The sequence below is a fragment of the Salminus brasiliensis genome, chromosome 10 (genome assembly GCF_030463535.1).
Source record: "Salminus brasiliensis chromosome 10, fSalBra1.hap2, whole genome shotgun sequence".
Classification (NCBI taxonomy): Eukaryota; Metazoa; Chordata; class Actinopteri; order Characiformes; family Bryconidae; genus Salminus; species Salminus brasiliensis.
In genome coordinates, this window is record NC_132887.1 from 33840545 (window position 1) to 33860332 (window position 19788).

Consider the following 19788-nt stretch of genomic DNA (forward strand, 5'->3'; position numbering starts at 1 on the left):
CAATGCTCAATGTTTAAAATAATAATAATAATAATAATCATGTCATGATGTTTTAAAACATGTTGCCAAATTTAATATTTTATTATGCCAAAAAAAATCAAAACCACAGAAAATGTAGATAAAAGGTTTTAATGTTAGGACAACAATATTCATATTGGGGATGGTAACTGTGGGCTGGTGCTGGTATCGGATATATATATTTCATGTACATATACCCTATATGTCCAAATGAATGTGGGCACCCCTTTAAATAAACACTAGCTGCTTTAAGTTGCACCCATGACACAGATGTACAAATGCACACACCCCACTAGACAATTATTGCCAATGGAATAGGACACTCTGGAGCAGATAAGCATGAATCTATTGGCGCCAGGTATGAGCTAGAGGATAGGGCTGCACAAAATTTCAGCATGCTGGTTGTACTGGTAGGTGGCAGCTGGTCTGACGCAGGTAGAGGGGACCTCAGCTGCCAATCTTTCAGCAGGTCGGGCTGGGTGACCATTTACTCGGAGAAGGTAAAGAGACAGGGTTAGTTCTGAGGCATGTGATTTAAATAGCCATAGCTCAGGTCGATGGGCCATCAAGTGCCCTGACTAGGTATGGGCCTTGTTGCCTTTCTCTAGTACAGAGGCTGCATCCCAAATGCAAACTGCCAATCTACACTCATCAGTAGTGTGTGTATAATACAGTTACAGTAGTAGTATTGTAGTGTTTTCTTGCTCAACTATACTTTTTGGACAGAAAGACTGCATATTAAGCAAATTATGTGACTCCTCAGCAGAAAAAGTCAAAATCTTGGTATTATTATAATAAAACGTTGAATAGAAACAGTTTTCCCTCTCTGTTCTGCATAACGGGATGGCTGGGTTGAGTTGAGTTACGGTCAAACATGAAAAAGCAACAAATACACGATGTAAAAGAAGGTCAGAACGTACAGAATTTTTGTTCCTGACTACTCAAGGCTCAGGTGACTTCTGATGTGACTTGTGATGGTATTTAAAGCAACAGTACATTATTTATAGACCAAAGTCAAACAGAGGGAACTCCACAACTATGTTTAAATTATAATTTTTATTTTTAATACATATATCTTATATTAAGAGGGATCACATAAAACCCTGAGACAAAAAAATGAATAATATTTTCTCATATATCATGTTAAAAAGAACACTTAAATTAATAGATTTAAGTCTTGGAAACACAAACGCCACCCGTTTCGTAGAATGACTCCGGTCCAGCAGATGGCGCTCTTCGTGGCTTCCAGGCTAGCCGCTGCTCTTTCCGGTTGAAGTTCCCCACGCTGCTCATTTGGACTATAGTGAAGCGGTTACATTTTAACCGGTTTTCTCATTTCCAATATCATTTGTCGTCGCCAGAGAGGACGGAACAAAATTCATAGACTTAAGCAGTTTCTCTTCTCGACACGGATCTCTAAAGTAAGAAGAATAAGCCCATATTCTGTTTGTAATTGAAAGCATGGCATGAGAATAAGGTACCCGGCAAGACTCATTCAGCCCGAGCTGAGGTAGCAAAAACCCGGTCAGCGGCATGAACAGTTGTCATGATTTACAGTAACTGCCAGCTGATATTTTCAATAAAAGCTATTTAATGAATGTGATTGGGCTTAAAAATAATGGTGGTTCTCTCCTCTCCCTGTTCCTGAGACACCCATTCATATTAGATGAGGTAGCGATTTTAGCAAGCCATTTTCAGTGACCGTTTTCTTACTGTTTACTGGATTATTTTCAGCTGGTGCTGTGGTGCTCAGCTTCCAAAAAAACTGCAATCGGCTTCCTAAACATATGCTAAGTGTATGCAGCACTGGTGTATAATGTATGCTGCATATCACTGCGATGCTAAATTCGTGTGCAGAACTTTAAGATCAACATAAAAATGTAATTTCCTGACTATTGTCAGTTGTTTTACACTGGCCGCACATAGATATGGTTTATAACTAGCTTTATCAATTCATATGTCCTCATATCCTCATGTGTAAATTCTCAATTAAGCTTATTATAGTGAACCCTTAACCAATTTTACTTTTCCTTTCTTTTCCTTTTACTATAACATGCTGACAGATTGAGGATGCCTGCCCTCAGCTGTAGGTTCTACCAGCACAAATTTCCTGAAGTGGAGGATGTGGTGATGGTTAATGTGCGCTCCATCGCTGAGATGGGCGCCTATGTGAGTCTGCTGGAGTACAACAACATCGAAGGCATGATTCTACTCAGTGAACTCTCCAGAAGGCGAATTCGCTCAATCAACAAGCTCATCCGTATCGGCCGCAACGAGTGCGTTGTGGTCATTCGAGTGGACAAGGAGAAAGGTGGGGCTAGAGCTTGAGCTGTTTTCCGTCCTTTGTACTGACCATGGAACTCAAGTTCATCTTCACTTTCACACATAATCACTTAACTTCTGTTTCTATTCCCAGGATACATTGACTTGTCCAAAAGAAGAGTGTCCCCAGAGGAAGCTGTAAAGTGTGAGGACAAGTTCACAAAATCGAAGACTGTGAGTAGGCCTCAAGATGAGTATTGCTGGGATGTTGAATTCCATTTGACTTTAAAGACATTCATGATTAAGCAGGACCTGGGTTTGTCTGAAACTTTGGGCTAAATGTTGTAGCTGCTGTGTATGTGTGTGTGTGTTTGCAGGTGTACAGTATACTGAGGCATGTGGCTGAGGTTCTAGAGTATACCAAAGATGAGCAGCTGGAAAGTCTGTATCAGCGTACAGCCTGGGTGTTTGATGAGAAATACAAGCGACCTGGATACGGTGCTTATGATGTGTTCAAGCAGGCTGTTGCGTATGTGTTTTTTTTTTGTTTGTTTGTTTGTTTGTTTTTTTAAATAGTCACTTCATTGACCTAATTTACTCTTTACTACTAGGACATGTTTACTTTGGCTTGTTCTAATTGTGCTGTAGTATTTACTGTTAACAGTGCATAGATATTGCAGTGCAGAAAAGTAATGCATCCTGGAGATGTGAAAACACATAGGGACAAATAATTACAACATCTAATACAATTGAATTGTTCCTCCAAGCTGTAGTTATACATAACCATGGTTGTTTATTCACATTCCATTGAGAATATTTTCAGAATATTATGACAATATTAAATCATGAACTGAGTGTCAGAAATTGTATCATAACTATTTGCTACTACAGTTTGACTCAGTATCTTCTGCAGCCTTCAGCCTTTTTTATCTTGCTTTCAGAGACCCATCTATTTTAGATGGCTTAGATTTGACTGAGGAGGAAAGGACTGTTTTAATTGACAACATCAACAGACGACTAACCCCACAAGCAGTCAAAATCAGAGCAGGTACTCTTTGCTTTTAAACTGCTTTTTACTTAGTAACTGTTTTGGTAGCATTTAAGGAATCCATTTTTAACATTTGTGTAATATCTTCTCAGATATTGAGGTTGCTTGTTATGGCTATGAGGGCATTGACGCAGTTAAAGATGCTTTGCGTGCGGGTTTGAGCTGTTCCACAGAGGCGATGCCTATCAAAGTGAGTAACTGACACACATGCCAGTTTCATTCTACATAATATAATAACGACAGTTAAATGTGGGAAAGCAGTGCTTCAATGTTGTTCGGCATAATGTTTTTTGTGGTCTGGCTGTGTCACTATGTTTTATCATTTTAACATATTGTGATTGTTGTCAGATCAACTTGATTGCCCCTCCTCGCTATGTAATGACGACAACCACGCTGGAGCGCACAGAAGGCCTTTCGGTGCTCAACCAGGCCATGGCAGTTATTAAAGAGAAGATCGAGGAGAAGAGAGGGGTTTTTAACATTCAGATGGAGGTGAGAGCTGTTGGTTGTCTGATGAGTGTGTTTGGTAAAATTCAGGATGCTTGGGGAAAATCTGTAGCAACCAAATTTTTTCTTTAAACATTTTTATTGGAGGCTTTAGGAAAACATCTAGAAGTAGACTATTATGGTCTGACTATTTAATGTAATACACGGACATCACACAGGGTGAGTCGGTGCCATTTTGGATTGGATTTATTTATTCACATCTAGTCCAACATTTTCTTCTGAAATTTGCCAAATATTGATGCCAATCGGATACTAAAATACGATATGTAACAAGGTTCCTTAAGGGGTAAACATAGTATGTTACAAAGTAAATATACTGTGTGAAACTAAACACTTATTAATGATTTGGTAAAATACTTTATATATTTCCCTGTTTTTGGGCTGAGTGAGCGCTTGCTGTTTTGTTAATGCCAATGTCTTTTTAGCCAAAGGTTGTGACGGACACAGATGAGACTGAGCTGGCCCGACAGCTGGAGAGGCTGGAGAGAGAGAATGCGGAGGTGGATGGGGACGATGACGCAGAGGAGATGGAAGCAAAGGCTGAGGATTAGTTTGGCAAGAGAAAGTGTTAAGACCAAGCTTGCTTGGATTTTATTTCCTATAGAACTGAACAGTAACAACTTATCATACCACAAAGACTGAGAAATACAGCCTGACTGAAATGGAGGGAATGGACAAGTCTCAGGGGGAATACGAAGGCAGTGTTTATACTGCCTACAACAGTAGCAGGTGATGGCCTAATGGACAAACTAGTGACCTTTGCGTTTTGCAAAAACATACCCCAAAGCACTTTTTTCCCTCATAACACATGGAGAAGAACATTCATGGACCTTTTTTATTTCTAAGTCAGCATTTGGAATGCTTTCATGCCATGAAGAGTGTTTTATTGAGTGTACTAGTGCAATTACAAGGGTATTTTCTTTAAACTGTGGGTATTTTAAGTGGCCTTTCTATATCCCAGTGTAATGAGTCGTCCTTTCTCAGGAGTTCTGCCAGAGTTGCTTATCCATTATGTTCCATCCAATTTGGGTCTCCGTGACCTTGTTTAGACATGGCAATGTCAAATCCCCCACATTTTATTCTCAAAGGCTGAAACTGCAAACTGTTGCATCTTTGGACCACGTTTATGTTCCATAGTTTAAGATAACAGTTTTAACCACTGATCACTTGCCAGCAGTGTGTCGTCACTCATTATTCAAGCAAGGTAAAAGAAGAAAAAACTGTTCAGATGCTTGGCTGGCACATAATGAAAATGACATTCCAAATAAACGAATTGGAGTGACTTTGTTGTCCATTGAGTTCCTGTTGTGTCTTCATCTTCAAAATTCCCTTTCTTGATTTCACAGAAATCAAGATATTCATGGTTCTAGGACAATTATAATTTAGCTAAATAAAATGCAGCCATTTTTATCAAGATGTGTGTATTTGTTTGAATAAAATTGCATTATGTTAATAATGAAACATTTATTATTAACTACCTGGGCCTGGGTCGTTGATGTAGAGGTGTAATGGTGTGTGTGTGTGTGTGTGTGTGTGTGTGTGTGTGTGTGTGTGTGTGTGTGTATTCGGACTGAACTGTAAGAGTATGGTGCACGCAGTCGCACCACTAGTAGGGTACAGACGGTAATTTAACAAGAGCCTGTACCACCGAAAACCTTAAACTGTACATTGTTTGGTTTGCATTAAATTGTAGCAGCTGCTAACTTACCTCATCATGAAATCAATCATGTCTGTGCTTTTGGGTCAAGCTGACCATGTTGACATTTACACTTTGCTGACTTAACATACTGCAGGCTGTACTGACTACTTAAGAGGGGACCATGGCCCTACATATAGCTAAGAAACCGTCGACTGTTCTCATTAAATGAAAATAAACTGCTAGGTTAGTAGTATGTTTCTATTTATTTATTTGTTTGTTTTTTTTCTCGCTTGTATCGTACTCAAACCGACCTGTGAGGTCCAAACTAATTGCAAATACCCTTACTGGATAGTTGGATATAATGCCTGTTGTAGCCTGTTTAAAAATAATAATAATTTAAGTGTTAACGCCCAGTGTTGCTTTTTATTTATTTATTATTATTATTTTTTTTTTTATTATTATTATTACCGTTTATTAAATTAGAAAATATATAGGTGCTAAGTGCCACGCGCCACTTATTTGGGCATCTTTGGCACCTTTTGTTTTAACATTTTCTTGACATTTCATCCACTTTTTCTTGCAGAACGCTTTTTATCTGTGGTCTTAATATGAACTGTTTAGCTGTACCGTATAATACATGTGTCTATATTATAGCTAGCTATATCAATTGATACTTAGCTAAATTAAAAAGCAAAAACGTAAGCTAGCTAGGGAGCTAGCACTAGTTGTATGTCAGCGTGCTAACGTGAGGACGTTTTGCTGATGTAGCTACGTTGCTCTCTTACTGTTTGACTTCGCTACTATTTGCGCAGTTTCTCTTCCTCAGCTTCACTCTCCATCCTGTTCTCGGCCGTTGTGTGAAGCTGTGAAAAAAGACGAACGGCATTGTAAACTAGCTACTGAAGTAGCACTAGTTAGCTAAGCTAGCACGTCAGCTAGTTTACGTCACAGTTAATGACTGGCATACCGTTTATTATAGCTACCATACCATTTATTACGTCATTTTCATCAATCTCCTGATGGACCTTGAATGGTTTTAGCTGCGTTGAACTCAAGTTTGTCCAAAGTAAATGAGCTGAAATATGAAATATTGTGTGAATCTATACACATTTCTCACATTATCTTAAATCTTAAATTAGCCAATTATTCAGTCAGTTGTATTTTTGTTTCAGCTACATTTAAATTATATTATTTAGTCAATAATTAATCATTTTTGATGAACCTTCATATCCATACCTTTTATAACTATGTATACACTATATGTCCAAATATTTGTGGACACCCCTTCTAAAGCATGCATTTAGCTATTTTGCTAGACACAGATCAATGCAAACGCGCGTTCACACACACACACACACACACACACACAGCTTGTATAGTCCCTGTAGAAAAGTAATGCAAATAGAATAGGACTCCCTGGAGCAGATAAACATGCACCTATTAGCACCATGGCTAATGCCAGGCGTGGGGTGGATGTGTATATAGACCATCAGCATTGAGCTGTGGAGCAGTGAAACGGTGTTCTCTGGAATGATGGTGCTCCACACAATACTTCACTAACGCTGAATGCAGTCAAAGTTTTATTGCAGTGCTTCACATTCTATGAAGTCTTCGCCGGACAGTAGACACAGGTTCATATTCTAAACGATTACAAAGTTGGAAAAGTATATACATTGTCTACAAAACTTTGGGGATCTTTAAAGAAAGTATACACAGTTTTAGTTGAATGTTAGACTAGACTAAAAAGAACTGTGTTCATATTATGGTCCACAGGATGGCACTGTTGTCCTCTTGATTGGTTAGATTACTTAGTGCAGTGGTCATCAACCCTGGTCCTGGAGTAACACTGCCCTGCCCATTTGAGTTTCTCCTGCTTCTAACACGCAGGTAACGAACAAGCACATTATGAGACGAACTGACTGAGCAGGAAAACAATAGAACACGAGAACCACATTTTTTAAATGTATGAAAATAATTGCATATAAATAATAAGAAGAATAAGAATAAAGTATACACTGTATTGCAGTCAAAATAATATCTGACTGTATTCCAGTATCTAGCTTTACAAAAGTCTTTAACAATCTAAATTATTGAGAAGTAGGAAACACAGAACATCTACCCCAGAACATCACCAAGCCACCATGATTCTTTACAGTAAACAGAATTTTTCAGGTATGTTTGGATCAGTGGTATGCCTGGAGGAAAAAGCATACACTAAAAAGAACACCCTGCCTATAGCGAAGCATGGCAGTGGCTCAATAACGCTCTGGAGCTGATTTGCTTCTTCTGGCACTGGAAACCGGCAGCGTGTGCGGGGCAAGATGGATTCTAGAGTCACGGAATCCTAGGAGAAAATGTCATGCTTTCTGTGAGAAAGCTGAAGCTTGGCTGTCGTTGGACCTTGCAACAGGACAATTATCCCATTCCACAAGTCCACCAAGGCTTGGTTTCAGAAGACGTCTTGAAAGATTCTAGAGTGGCAGTCGCTGACTAGAACCTTATAGAAAATCTTTGGTGGGATTTGAAAAAGGCGCACTATGTTGCACAATGCATACATAGAACCAGACAGTTTTTGGAGAACTTGCAGTGCTAATCGAGGACATAACAATGCTTCATAATTCCTTGTACAAAATGGATTAATGTGCAATTATGTATGTTATTGTGAGTACTAACCAGCCAAATACACACTATTAGGATTAGTGTATAGTCTATACCTAATAGTATTAGTGTGTAGTATGCAATTGGGTTGCAGCCTATGTGTCATTTGGCCAAAGGTGCCCAAAACCTTTGCAAAATGAAAGCTGTGTATTGGCTGCATCATTTAATATGTGACTATAAATCTGATTGTTTGAATCAAACAAAATTATTGTCCATTAAAGGGCAAGTAAAGGGCATAATAACCATAAACCAAAGCTTGAATGTATTGTCTCTCATTGGGTCACACCTTGTGACCAACAAATGATTGCATCTGTACCTTTTTAAACCAGCTGTAATGGGGGAATGGGACAGCTGTTTGCTTTCAGCGCCATCCTGTTTAATGTGATGATGTCCTTTCTGTGTGTGAGTGCAGCAAAGCCACTTTTAAACCTAAAAAGACTTCCTGGGTAGTATGTGCTCATGCGCATTCAATCCAAGGCCACTTCGGCAGGTGTTTGGAACAACTTCACTTGTCTCATTTGGCACTGAACTAGCTGGAAAGATCAGGTCAGGGAAATCGATTGCCAGGTCATCGAGGAGAGGAACTGAATCGTATGGAAAAGGAATCTGTTACAGAATATAAAATAAAAACAAACATGCTACTGATTTGTGAGTAAATTGAATAGCTTAATTCTTGTTTCTCTAAAACTATTCTTTAACCTCTTTTTCTTTTAATTTCATACTTCTATTTCCATTTCCTGACACTCATCATGGCTCGCTGTAAGATGCTTTCTTATGATGTGCTGAATTTTAATTCTTTTACTTTTACATTTGGTTCCATTAAACTGTAATATTATGTATGTCATAAATTCCATATTGTTGGCTTTTGTGATGTCCCCATAACCGACTGATCAGGACATTCTGTTAAATTTATTTAACCATTTCGCCTCATCAGGACCGTGACATCCCAATAAAACATCCCATTAGTCGCAACCCCAAATTTCTGCTGTGTAGGGCTGCTAAAGAGGTTTACATTTAGAATGGTAAGAGCTGAAAAGTAGCAGCAATTCTTTCAAAAACAATTATCTCTTTGTCAGTCCAGCTGTCAGCTGTCAGTTATTCCATTATACATACTAACATTGCCTACATCCACAAACGTTTTGAAGCGTTGAACGGACGTCAGAAAAACCTTTGGATGGAATTGTAGCTAATGATGCACACTAATCAATAAATACGTGGATCAGTGCTAATTGCAAGCACTTGGGTCGGCCTGCTAAACATTATTGAGTTACAAGCCATGTCCATGAGGTTTACATCTAAAAATATACAACCCCTTAACCCCTTTCCACAGTCCCATGAGTGGCACACTGTTCACACCATTTCTGTCCTTTAATCTACCTTTCTCTGTTAATAATGTGACACATCACTAATCACTGAATAATCATTTTCTTGATATGTAAAGAATATGATCTAACAAAGCCCCAAATTTCTCCCATTTCCCAAAAACACATGGTAATGTACAGTGCCCTCCATAATGTTTGGGTCAAAGACACATTTTACCTTGACATGCCCCTCTGCTACACATTTTACATTTTAAATAAAACTGCCACCCAATAAGATTGTTGGCATTTACTGTAACTTAAGTAGACAAAATGTTCCAATACACCTTAGAATTCAATGTGCTACTGCCCTTAGCAATTACATCATCAATGAAGATAGGTGCCAGTAGCTGTAATAGATATACATGCCCAAGCCAAAGCATGTTTCACAGATCAAGTGCTGTGCTTTGGATTTTTTTTTTGGACACAGTAACAGAGGACATGTTTGGCATAAACCAGACAGTCTGTCTAAAAACTAAAAGTGAAAGAATTCTGCATAGAGGAGTGGGAAAACTCTCCCTGTTGACATCAGAGACTGGTAGATCATTATAGAAAACATTTAAGTTATTTCATCTGTTAATATTAGTTAAATAAAGATCAAATGTTCATGTTATATATGTAAAAAGACAAAGGTTTTCATGGGGTGTCCATACTTGACTATCTGTATAAATAGACATATACATCTGTCTGTCTGTCCATCTGTTTTCCTCAAACTCCATATAGGTTACTGTATGCTTAATTGACTCGCAAGGTGTGACTTGATGAATGGGTGCGTGTGGTGCCTAGGGTATTCCTGCCTTGTGCCCAATTATTCTGGAAAGGCTTTGGACACAACACAACCCTGACCATAAAGAAGTGGATAACAAGATAAATGGATAATATCAGAAGATTCTCCAGCAGAGCGAGCTACTAGCACTCAAGTAGAATATATGTATTTGTGTTCATCACTGAATGGTTGTACTGAACCTATACTAGCAGAATGCCATCAATGGTAGTGAGTTTACACCCACATTTGGCATGTTTATGGTTTTAGAATCATGCTGATAAGTTCAAGGGGTTGCCGTGGCCTGCTGGAACAACAGTATGTGATCGGTGATGGCCCACCTCACAAGAGGATTTAAAGGATGCACCTCAAACATCTTGGTGCCACACACCATAGATCACCATTCTAAGTTTTGTAGAGACTGTACCACAGTGCTTTGGAGTAACATGTGAAGGATCATGTGGATAGCAATCACAATGATGTGGCTTAATGGTGTATACACATTTATTCCGGCTACAGTTCCTTCCATTCATTCTAACACTGTAAAGAGTGCCTGAGTGACTGATTTTTGAATGAACATTACAGGACAGCCAATCACAGCAGAGATCATTCACACATATATGTAATACAGTGTATTGCTTGTGTTGCTCTCACCAAAAAAAAAAAAATCTTGTATGTGTAACATACTTGCCGAAATAAAGAGATTCTGATTCTGATCTTATACTAAGTAAATACTTAGTAAATAAAAAAAATATTTTAACCCAGGAAAAATGAAAAATATAAGAAGCATGTATGCTTTACAGACAGCAGGCGGCATCATCGGGCAGCTTTAGGACTGCAGCTACTCTAGGCCGAGGCTCAGACGAAGGGTCGGGCAGGCGTAATTTTAAACTACCCGTTTTTCGACAAAACCCGCCTCCTGCGTTCGGATTGGCTAACAGAACCTCACCTTCCTCGCTAGGATTGGCGTCTTTACTTCACATGGCGGGTCTGCGCTACTGAGCGTGCGCGTTCTGGCCAATCCCAGAGCGATCTTCGAACAGGAGGCGGGGTATGTCGAAGTGCGGGTGGGGAAAAAAAAACACGAAGGCAGACAGAGCAGTCAGCCATGTTGTTTGTCTGACAGCACTGTCGGCAACAGGTAACCAGCACTTAAGGGGGAAAAACCTTATATATATATATTTCCACTGTAAGAGCCAACAACTTTAAGCGTCGTAGCAGTACACGTACACGAAAAGGACTTTTTGAAAAGTGAATACTTACTTCATGGAAATACGCCCGGTCGATAATGACCGCTTCTCGTTGGTTGTGAAATGTAAGTATCGTTAGCAGCTGTTAGACTGCTCAAATATTGTTGCCAAGTTAGCTAGCTTTTCAGTTAAGTTAGCTAGCTACGTTTGATACCAGCACTGTTATCCTCCGAAATATCAGAAGTCATTTTTTCTGGATATTGTAGGCATATCTTGCACTGTCCCTCAGTATGGGGCAAAAAGTGCCCAGTCAGTTGAAGTTGAAGGGACGTTAACTTTAGCTAGCTAGCTAAATAAAGTCACTGACAGGGCCTGTTGTTGGTTCGTCTTCTAATCATGTTTGTACAGAAAATACATTTCTTGATTTTGTTTACTGCAGATATACCCTTATATGCTTTTAACAAACCTGTTAGGCAAGTTGCAAACGAGTCTGTCTGGCTTGCGGCTGCTCAGTGGACGTGTCGGGTTGTGTCCCGTCATTGAAACTGTTAGCAGTAACGTTAGTTATTTCGGAATAGACCGTGTGTAATACATCACATGGTGATGAACCGCCACAGAAGCCCATGCACCACATTCCCCAAATGTGAAGTAGCTCAGTCATCTGGTTATTTGGTTGATTTCGTCCTGATTTGGTCTCATGCTCTGGTTATTAATTAATTAGAATTTTCTGTCTGAGCTAAAATGTAAACCCAGATTCAGTGCTTTTCTTTAAAGACTAATGCACTAAAACTTCTGATGAAGACACATGACTGCTACCTCAGTACTCTGACACAAATGGGCTTCTGTAATAGCAGCTGGCGTAGTAGTAGTAAAGTGGTAAATTACATGTTTCATGTGTCTAAAAAAAGCATACATAATCATTTTGAATCAGGTTTAGGGTTGATTAGATTAGGTTATAAATTAGGGTACAATGATACACACAGCCCACGTTTTAATTTGGTTTGTGATACTGGGTTCATGAAGACATGTGGATGATGGGTTGAGTGAAGCTTGATGTTGACTGTAATCATGTTGTGGCATAATCTGTCATTGAGTTTAGAGTTATGGGGTGGGTGGAGGTAAACCATGAACTTCCTCGAATAGGTTGTTGATTGGTGCTAGCTTTTAGCAAACTTGGGTGTACAATAGAATTGAATGTCATTATCAATAGAAATATGAGGCATTGCGTCTTTGTATTTTAATGCAGCTTTTGATGCATTGTTATATGTGTAATATAAAGGGCTTTTTCTAGTAGGACTACACAGGCGTGTCTGATATTGTGAGTAAATTGGGTGATTTTCAGTATTTTTAAAATTTGTTCTTCTCTCCGATTATTTCCTTAATTTAGATTTTTTTGCCGCCCCAGTTGTCACCCAGTAGCTAGGACCCCCTCTATCATGCAGTGCTACCAGTGCTGGGAGGTTGAGTGGTAGCATGTACTACCACACATGAAGCAAACCACTGTGTCTTGCTGAGCTGCTGCTAATGCAACATCATTGGACAGCTGAACACACTTGGAGGAAGGCAGTAACTGTCGATTCTGTCAGATCAGCAACGGACAGCCGCACTGGCAAGCATTATGCACGGTGATGATGGTAGAGGAAGGGCCATACTACACACCCAGAGAGAACGGGCCAATTACACTTTCTGTTTTTATTTTTTTAGCCACAGGTAGCTATACTATAACCGCCAAACAAACATGCAGTTTCCAGATGATGGCATCAACACTTAGAACGCCTAGAAATGTTTTTGCGAGCGCAAGACTGATGACATGTACGTAGTAGTGTCTGCAGAATACAGGTAACCTTTATCCTGTTTTTCTAGGTGTAGGACCAAGTCAAGCAGGGTTATTCAACTGGGTCTTTCTAGCTGAAATGACTAACATTCCTAGTATGTCATGACACCCTTTCATAAGCCAAAAAGGCTTGAAATAGTGTGTATAGTAAAGAGCATGTATATAGCGTGTATTTCAAACAGAATGCTGGGTGGGGGAGTTAGATCTCTGAAGTAAAACGACTAGAGATATATCCGAGAGGCAAATAATATGATGGGTATGGCCAGGTATGATGGGCATGTCACTACCAACACTATGAGAGCATTGACAACGCCTGTTTAAACACAAGGCATGCAAATAAACAGGACAGGCTTCTAAGGAGACATTTGAACGACAATTGGGGTGAATGTGAGTTAAAACAAATTGAAAGAACTTGAAAGATAGAGATGGGCTGACAAACACAAAACTCTTTATGCACAATAGTCACAAAAGTCAGGATGTGCAATTGAATGAAATTGTACATGTCATGCCATCTGCCAAATATAATTTATTTTACTCCAATCTTTTATACATGGAGTGCATTATTAATATCACAACATGTTTGACTTTCAGACAAATCTGGTATAAATTCCCGTATTATTTTATCTCATTTTTTATTGCAGAATAACAAAATATCACAATGTCAGTCTTATTTGAATCCTTTCATGCAGAGTGTTTCAAACAAAGTTCCCAGACAAAAATTAACTTAGCAAAAATAAATAAGTAATGGGACAGATGTTTAGATTTATGAATGTGATGATGCATGTATTTTATTACAAAATGTTTTCTGTAATGCTAATCCAAGCAGATGTAGTCTCATGGTTTAAATTTAAAGAATGTTTATGTAATGGCATAAGACAGGATTCCAAAAGTCTGAGAGCACACTAAACAACTGGAATAAAAAAAAAAAAATTAAAAGGGCCAAATAGAAGTTTTAGAATTCCGCTATTTGTAGGTAAATATTAAAAGGTACACACACTTGCATTGAGCATGTTAGCCCCTTTTGCACAGAAAGATTTTTGGATGTTATCTCTGTCTCTACCTGTCAGGCATGTTTTGACAATTGTTTGGAAGCTATGAAGCTTGAATGCATGCTGTCAATAAACCAGAAGGGGAGCCAAACAGTGTTTGATTTTTGAGAGCACTTAGCTAGCTTGTATTTCATTTAGCAGTCTTGCATAACTAGTAACTAGTTAACATATTGTCTGGAAATTGGACAAATAACTTTTGGAAACATTTAAAAACATTGCTAGTAGTTGTACCTATTAAAATACATGAAATAAAACTAGTGTTGATATTCACACAGTTAGCATCAGACAAGCTTTGCTCTGTAGTCAGTATATCTTACCCTTAGTCCCTCTACCCACACAGGGCGAGTCCAACTACATTGTTCAGGAGTCTTTCTACTTCCTGTTTCATTTCTACTTTCCTCCCTCTTCATTCCTCTGTGGTTGCTCAGCCGCTGACAGGGCAAAGCACAGGGGTAGGATGTGTTTGACAATGACATCATGGTCTAAATTTGCTCTTCTTAGTTCCCACACATCGCTAGACCGAAGTCAGAGACTACACCAGCGTTTCAGTTAGAGCTCGGTAACAAACAGTGTTCAAGTAATAAGTAACGCCTAGTACTTTAATAGTAGCAATGTGTTATATGTGCCAATAAACTATGGTTTGGCGGTTTATTTTATATGTATTTATTTGGACTACACAAGATCAATGATTTTAGCTGTTTATAGTTGAATCTAAGTCTACTATCTCTAGACCATCATACTCTAATAGGATTTAAAAGCCAATGCAAATAACATGCAAAACCAGAAGGCAGCATGGTGGCAGACTTCTCTCTGTGTTTTGCGGTGAAGGAGTCATTGGCAATACCTTATTGGCCAGACCATTTTGCCAATGGCTGTGGTCAGGTGTGAAGTTGGTAGTGTTGTATCATATTTAATTGCGACTAGCATGTTGGCTTATGGCTTCCTTGTGTTATCCTACTGCAGTACTCTCATCTGGGAAGACTTTACTCTATAAGTTAAAATGTCACTGCATTTAGCCACAACAGCATTAGCTGTTGTCAGTGAGCATGAGCTAAGTCAGTGTATCGTTGGCACACACATTTCTTTTTTTGTTGTTGTTGGTTTTTTATTTCTGTATTTGCTTTTTATTGTTCTTTTTTAGTTTTAACCATGTGCCTGGTCCCTGCTGAGAAAAAGCATCACCCAGTTTCCCTTTCAGTCTGGATGGAGTGTTAGATTTTTTTTTGATCAGTCTAAAAACTGAAAAAAACATGACTTTTACAACAGCGGTGTAAAATTCTCTAATCCTAAAATAACAATTGGACAATGAATTTTGTCTATGTGCATGTAATTGTGGTATTGACACTATTTCATTACACCCTTGATAATGTTATCTGATGTCAAGATGAATCTGGGTGTTATGATGCATTGGTTGTGCTTAAGCCTAAATCACTTTCAACAAACCATAAAATTGTAATCAGCAGCCAAAATGGTGTTTTTCTGTCACTGCAGTTGACTTATTACTGGTTTTATTGAAGGTGAATTATTGTGATGCAAAGTCACCTAATGTCATCTTATGTTCAACATTTTTGTTTGTTTTTGCTGTTTGTGTGCATGAGTGACTTTTGTGAGTCAGATTAGGTTTTCCCCATTTGCAGTAAAAGCTGGCAGATGGCATGGGCATAGTGGTACCCGATATAAAGTACATTTACATTTACATTTATGGCATTTAGCTGACGCTCTTATCCAGAGCGACTTACAAGGTTACTCGTATTACAGAGGTGGGCCAATGTAGTGTTAGGAGTCTTGCCCAAGGACTCTTATTGGTGTAGAGCAGCATAGTCACCCAGACCGGGAATCGAACCCCAGTCTCCCACATGGTGTGGTAGTGGTGTTATCTGTTGCGCCACACCAACCACAAGTAGTTTCTGTGATTGTGATTATACACTGCTTTCATGCTGTGCAGTCCGTCCTATGTAGATTTCTTTTTAAGCAGTTTTTTTTTAGTGAAGCAGCAGTATATGTCTGTGTTCCAGCTTTCAAAACCTAAAGTTCAGTGAGATTGCTGCATTTTGACTGCGTTGAACTTCGTTGGTGGAATGTGCTAGGTCTGCTTGTTGTGGTTCAGTTGAATTCAGGCAAGTTGGGTAGGTACCAAGCTGACAGAATGAAATGAATGACCAGTGTATTTGCATAGTGCTTTTTTAGTTCAATACATTTTACAAGTAGTGAGCTCTCACAAACAACCAATATGACCGTAGTCAGCTTGTTTTCACCAAGTACCATTCTGTTAATGGGGAGGAAGATGGAACATGATTAGGATGGTAACATGGACTACTTTCGCTTCTAAAGAAAGCCCAGAGATTTCAGTGACCTCAGAGAGACAAGAACTCTTGCTTACATGCCTCACTTGTATAAAGGTGGACACACAGACCTCAGGATGGACAGTCTTTTTATAAATAATCTAGAAGTGCACAATATTATCTAAGATTTTGATATTTACACTATTTGAATAATAGTAATAGTAGGCTATTTATTGTTTTTTCAATTCCTATTTAATGTTTGTTAAGCCTCTAATTCATATCTTCTTAAATTCGTTATTAAAAGGCACTTGCATAAAAGAAAAACCCACATGTTTTGTATTGAAATGTTCAGAACAGTCTCAACACCCCCCCCCCAACCTGAAAAAAGGAAATCAGAGTTTAGAAATTCTTTAAACCCATAGACGGATACACAAATCCACCGATTACAGAAGAGAGGCAGATGACGGACACACAAATGCACCAATTAGACAAGAGGCAAAGCGAAGTATCTCGACTCATCGCGAAGTATCTCGACTCATCTCGGCCTCACAACTCAGGGTGTGAGTCATGTACAATCTGGCAATAAAATGCAAGAATCAAAAGAGTGGGCTGTACAAATTCGGAAAATGTTTGAACCATAATTCTTTACTATATCATTGCAAAGATGTTAATAGAAACATTGAGACACTTTGCATGACACACCGGCTTGTTCATAGACTCCAGAGGGTTAATTCATTTACATAAACCCAGCCCCCTAGCTGGAAGTGAGGCTAAAAAAACTAAGCTAATGCTATATGTGATGGGCTGATAACCTGCAAATATAAACTGAGGCAAGAAAACAGGATTGTAAATAGGCTTGTAAAATTGTATCTTTGCTTTTTCACTGTTGTGCTGCTTACCATAGACTTTAAGTGACTGAAGTGCTCTGCTCAAGAGAGTCCTATTGTATTGGCAGTACTTTTCTACAGGGACTGGACAAGCTGTGTGTGTTTTTGCACATCTGTGTCAGTAGTAACTGACTGCATTCTGTAGAAGGGGTGTGCGCAAACATTTGGACATATTGTGTATGTTTAATCTCCCTTAGGATGTGTCTGTTTGTTATTTTTGGAATATTCATGATATTCACAATATGGTCAAATTCATAGTCAATGTTGTACTGGTATCCACTTTAATTCTTGTATACCTCCCAGTGCTAAAGATCAAACAGAATCTTCTTTCTACTCACATTAAGAAGTAGACCTTGCCAGACTTGCTCAGCTGCTACGTGGTATTACTGCTTAGTCTCTCAGTAGGCTTGGGGTGTATTGTATTTGTAAATTCTTACCCTAAATCTTAGTGCCAGTTATCATTTTACAGGTGTATGTGTACAGCATGTTTTTATTTTTTTTTTGTTAAGACTTGAGATCATGAGCAATCTGATTCCCAGAACCTGGCTATTACTGGGGGTTGTTTTAGAGCACCAGCTGACAAGTGAAGTGTATGCAGGCAGATATCTGTGTGAAATCACCTGCTTCTCAGCAGTAGTTAGCGGCTGGAAAGGGGCCAGGAGGGAGATATGAACCAGAGGGATACTGAAGCAGATGGCGATCATGCCTCATCCCAGCAGGCTTCTAGAAGACCGTCCTGTTGGACTGCATTTTCTTTTTCTCCAGGCTTCCTCTCACTACTCTCTTGTGCTGCATTATGCAACTTTCACAGCCAGGTAGGCTAAATGTGTGCAGCATTATTTGTCTTCTGGAGCATAAATATTTTTGTGTCTACTTTCAAGCAGGATTGTTTCAGTACCACAGCTTTAGATTACAGATACAGGGTATAGTATCACAGAGCTTAATAATTAACACAAATGGTGACACCATATTTCAGTCCTAGACTGAATCAGTGTTTGTCACCATTTGAAATAGTTTTAGTCTAAGCTTAGCCTCAATAGCCAAGTTTCAGTATTGAAACCTGCTAGACTGTGGTTTTGTTATATAGCTAATTGTAAGTATAGGGGAAGTAACTCTAATATTTGCCTTTGACCTTTTGACTGGCCAGTGCAGTGGAAAGATCAGGGGGAGGTATGTGTCAGTTATAAACATGGTGGTAACAACATTTTGTCTGTTGGCCATTTTTGTTTGGTTACGGTTGCCTCCTCGTGTTTTTTCGAGTCACAAGTCTTTCTTCAGAATGCTTTTGGGTTCTTAAGTAATGGGATAATTGCTACATTTTTATCAGTTTGCCTCTGAATTGAAATGAAGTATTCAAAACACCCAGTACACATCCAGCTTTAATTCAAGAGGTCTAACAAAACTAGTTTCATGGTCAGGTGTGGCCTGTTCCCTTGTTATTTTATGACAAATGAACTCAATAGAAGGTCTGTAGTTGATTTCATATGATGAATGTGCATTGAGTAACCTGCCAAGGCATGGACGCCACAAAACATAGCCCAAATTAACTTTCAGCTTTTCTGTTAGTAACACTATATTAGGAACATTATACTGATACTGATTATGGCCTCCTTTTGCAAGGACAGCTTCAGTTCTTTGGGAAATAGATTTTATCTGAGGTTGGAAAAATTGTTTTGGGGTTCTGATCCAGATTTACACAATTTCATAACACAATTCCTGCAGATTCTTTAGCTGCACTTTAATTCTGCAGATCTCCTGTTTTATCTCTAAGGTGTACTATTGGATTCAGATCCAGTGACTGGTGAATAAACAACACTGAACTCATAATCATATTAATGAATCGAGTGTGGAATGACTTTATTGCTTTTTGACATGGGCAGGTTTGGTCCATGAACATATGCTGTTGGTGGCAAATTCTGACCTTACAAAAATTGAGAATCATCAGACCAGGCTATGTTGTTCCAGTCTTGGTGAGCTTGTGCCCACTACAGCTTCAGCTTTCTGTTCTTGGCTGACACAGCTGGAGCTAGCAATGTGTTTCTGCTTTTATAGATATTCTGAGATGCTTTTCTGCTCACCACAATTGTGCACAGCGTTTATCTGAGTTACTGGTGCCTTTCTGTCAGCTCGAACCAGTCTGCCTAAAACCTCATTGCTGAGATGTTAATGCAGCTTAGTTTCCATATATATATATATATATATATATATATATATATACACACACACACTGGAGGGTCTATTTTATTATTTATTATTTTTTTTTGTATTTATTTTTCTCATTATAATTATATTA

At 38.8% G+C, this 19788-nt stretch overlaps 2 protein-coding genes across 2 annotated transcripts in view; both read left to right on the plus strand.

Annotated features, from left to right (window-relative positions):
• The first annotated feature begins 1298 nt into the window (after positions 1-1298).
• On the plus strand, positions 1299-5117 carry eif2s1a (eukaryotic translation initiation factor 2, subunit 1 alpha a). Its single transcript, XM_072690526.1, has 8 exons — positions 1299-1439; positions 2082-2329; positions 2435-2514; positions 2658-2809; positions 3222-3328; positions 3421-3518; positions 3677-3820; positions 4261-5117. The coding sequence occupies exons 2-8, from the start codon at positions 2089-2091 to the stop codon at positions 4384-4386; spliced, it is 948 nt and encodes a 315-aa protein (XP_072546627.1). The 5' UTR covers positions 1299-1439; positions 2082-2088; the 3' UTR covers positions 4387-5117.
• A 6244-nt stretch (positions 5118-11361) lies between these two features.
• The window catches only part of itsn2b (intersectin 2b), a 40383-nt gene continuing 31956 nt past the window's right edge, over positions 11362-19788 (plus strand). Inside the window, exon 1 of the mRNA XM_072689915.1 lies at positions 11362-11568. The gene's annotated coding sequence lies outside the window, so the exon portion shown is untranslated. The remainder of the gene's footprint in view (positions 11569-19788) is intronic.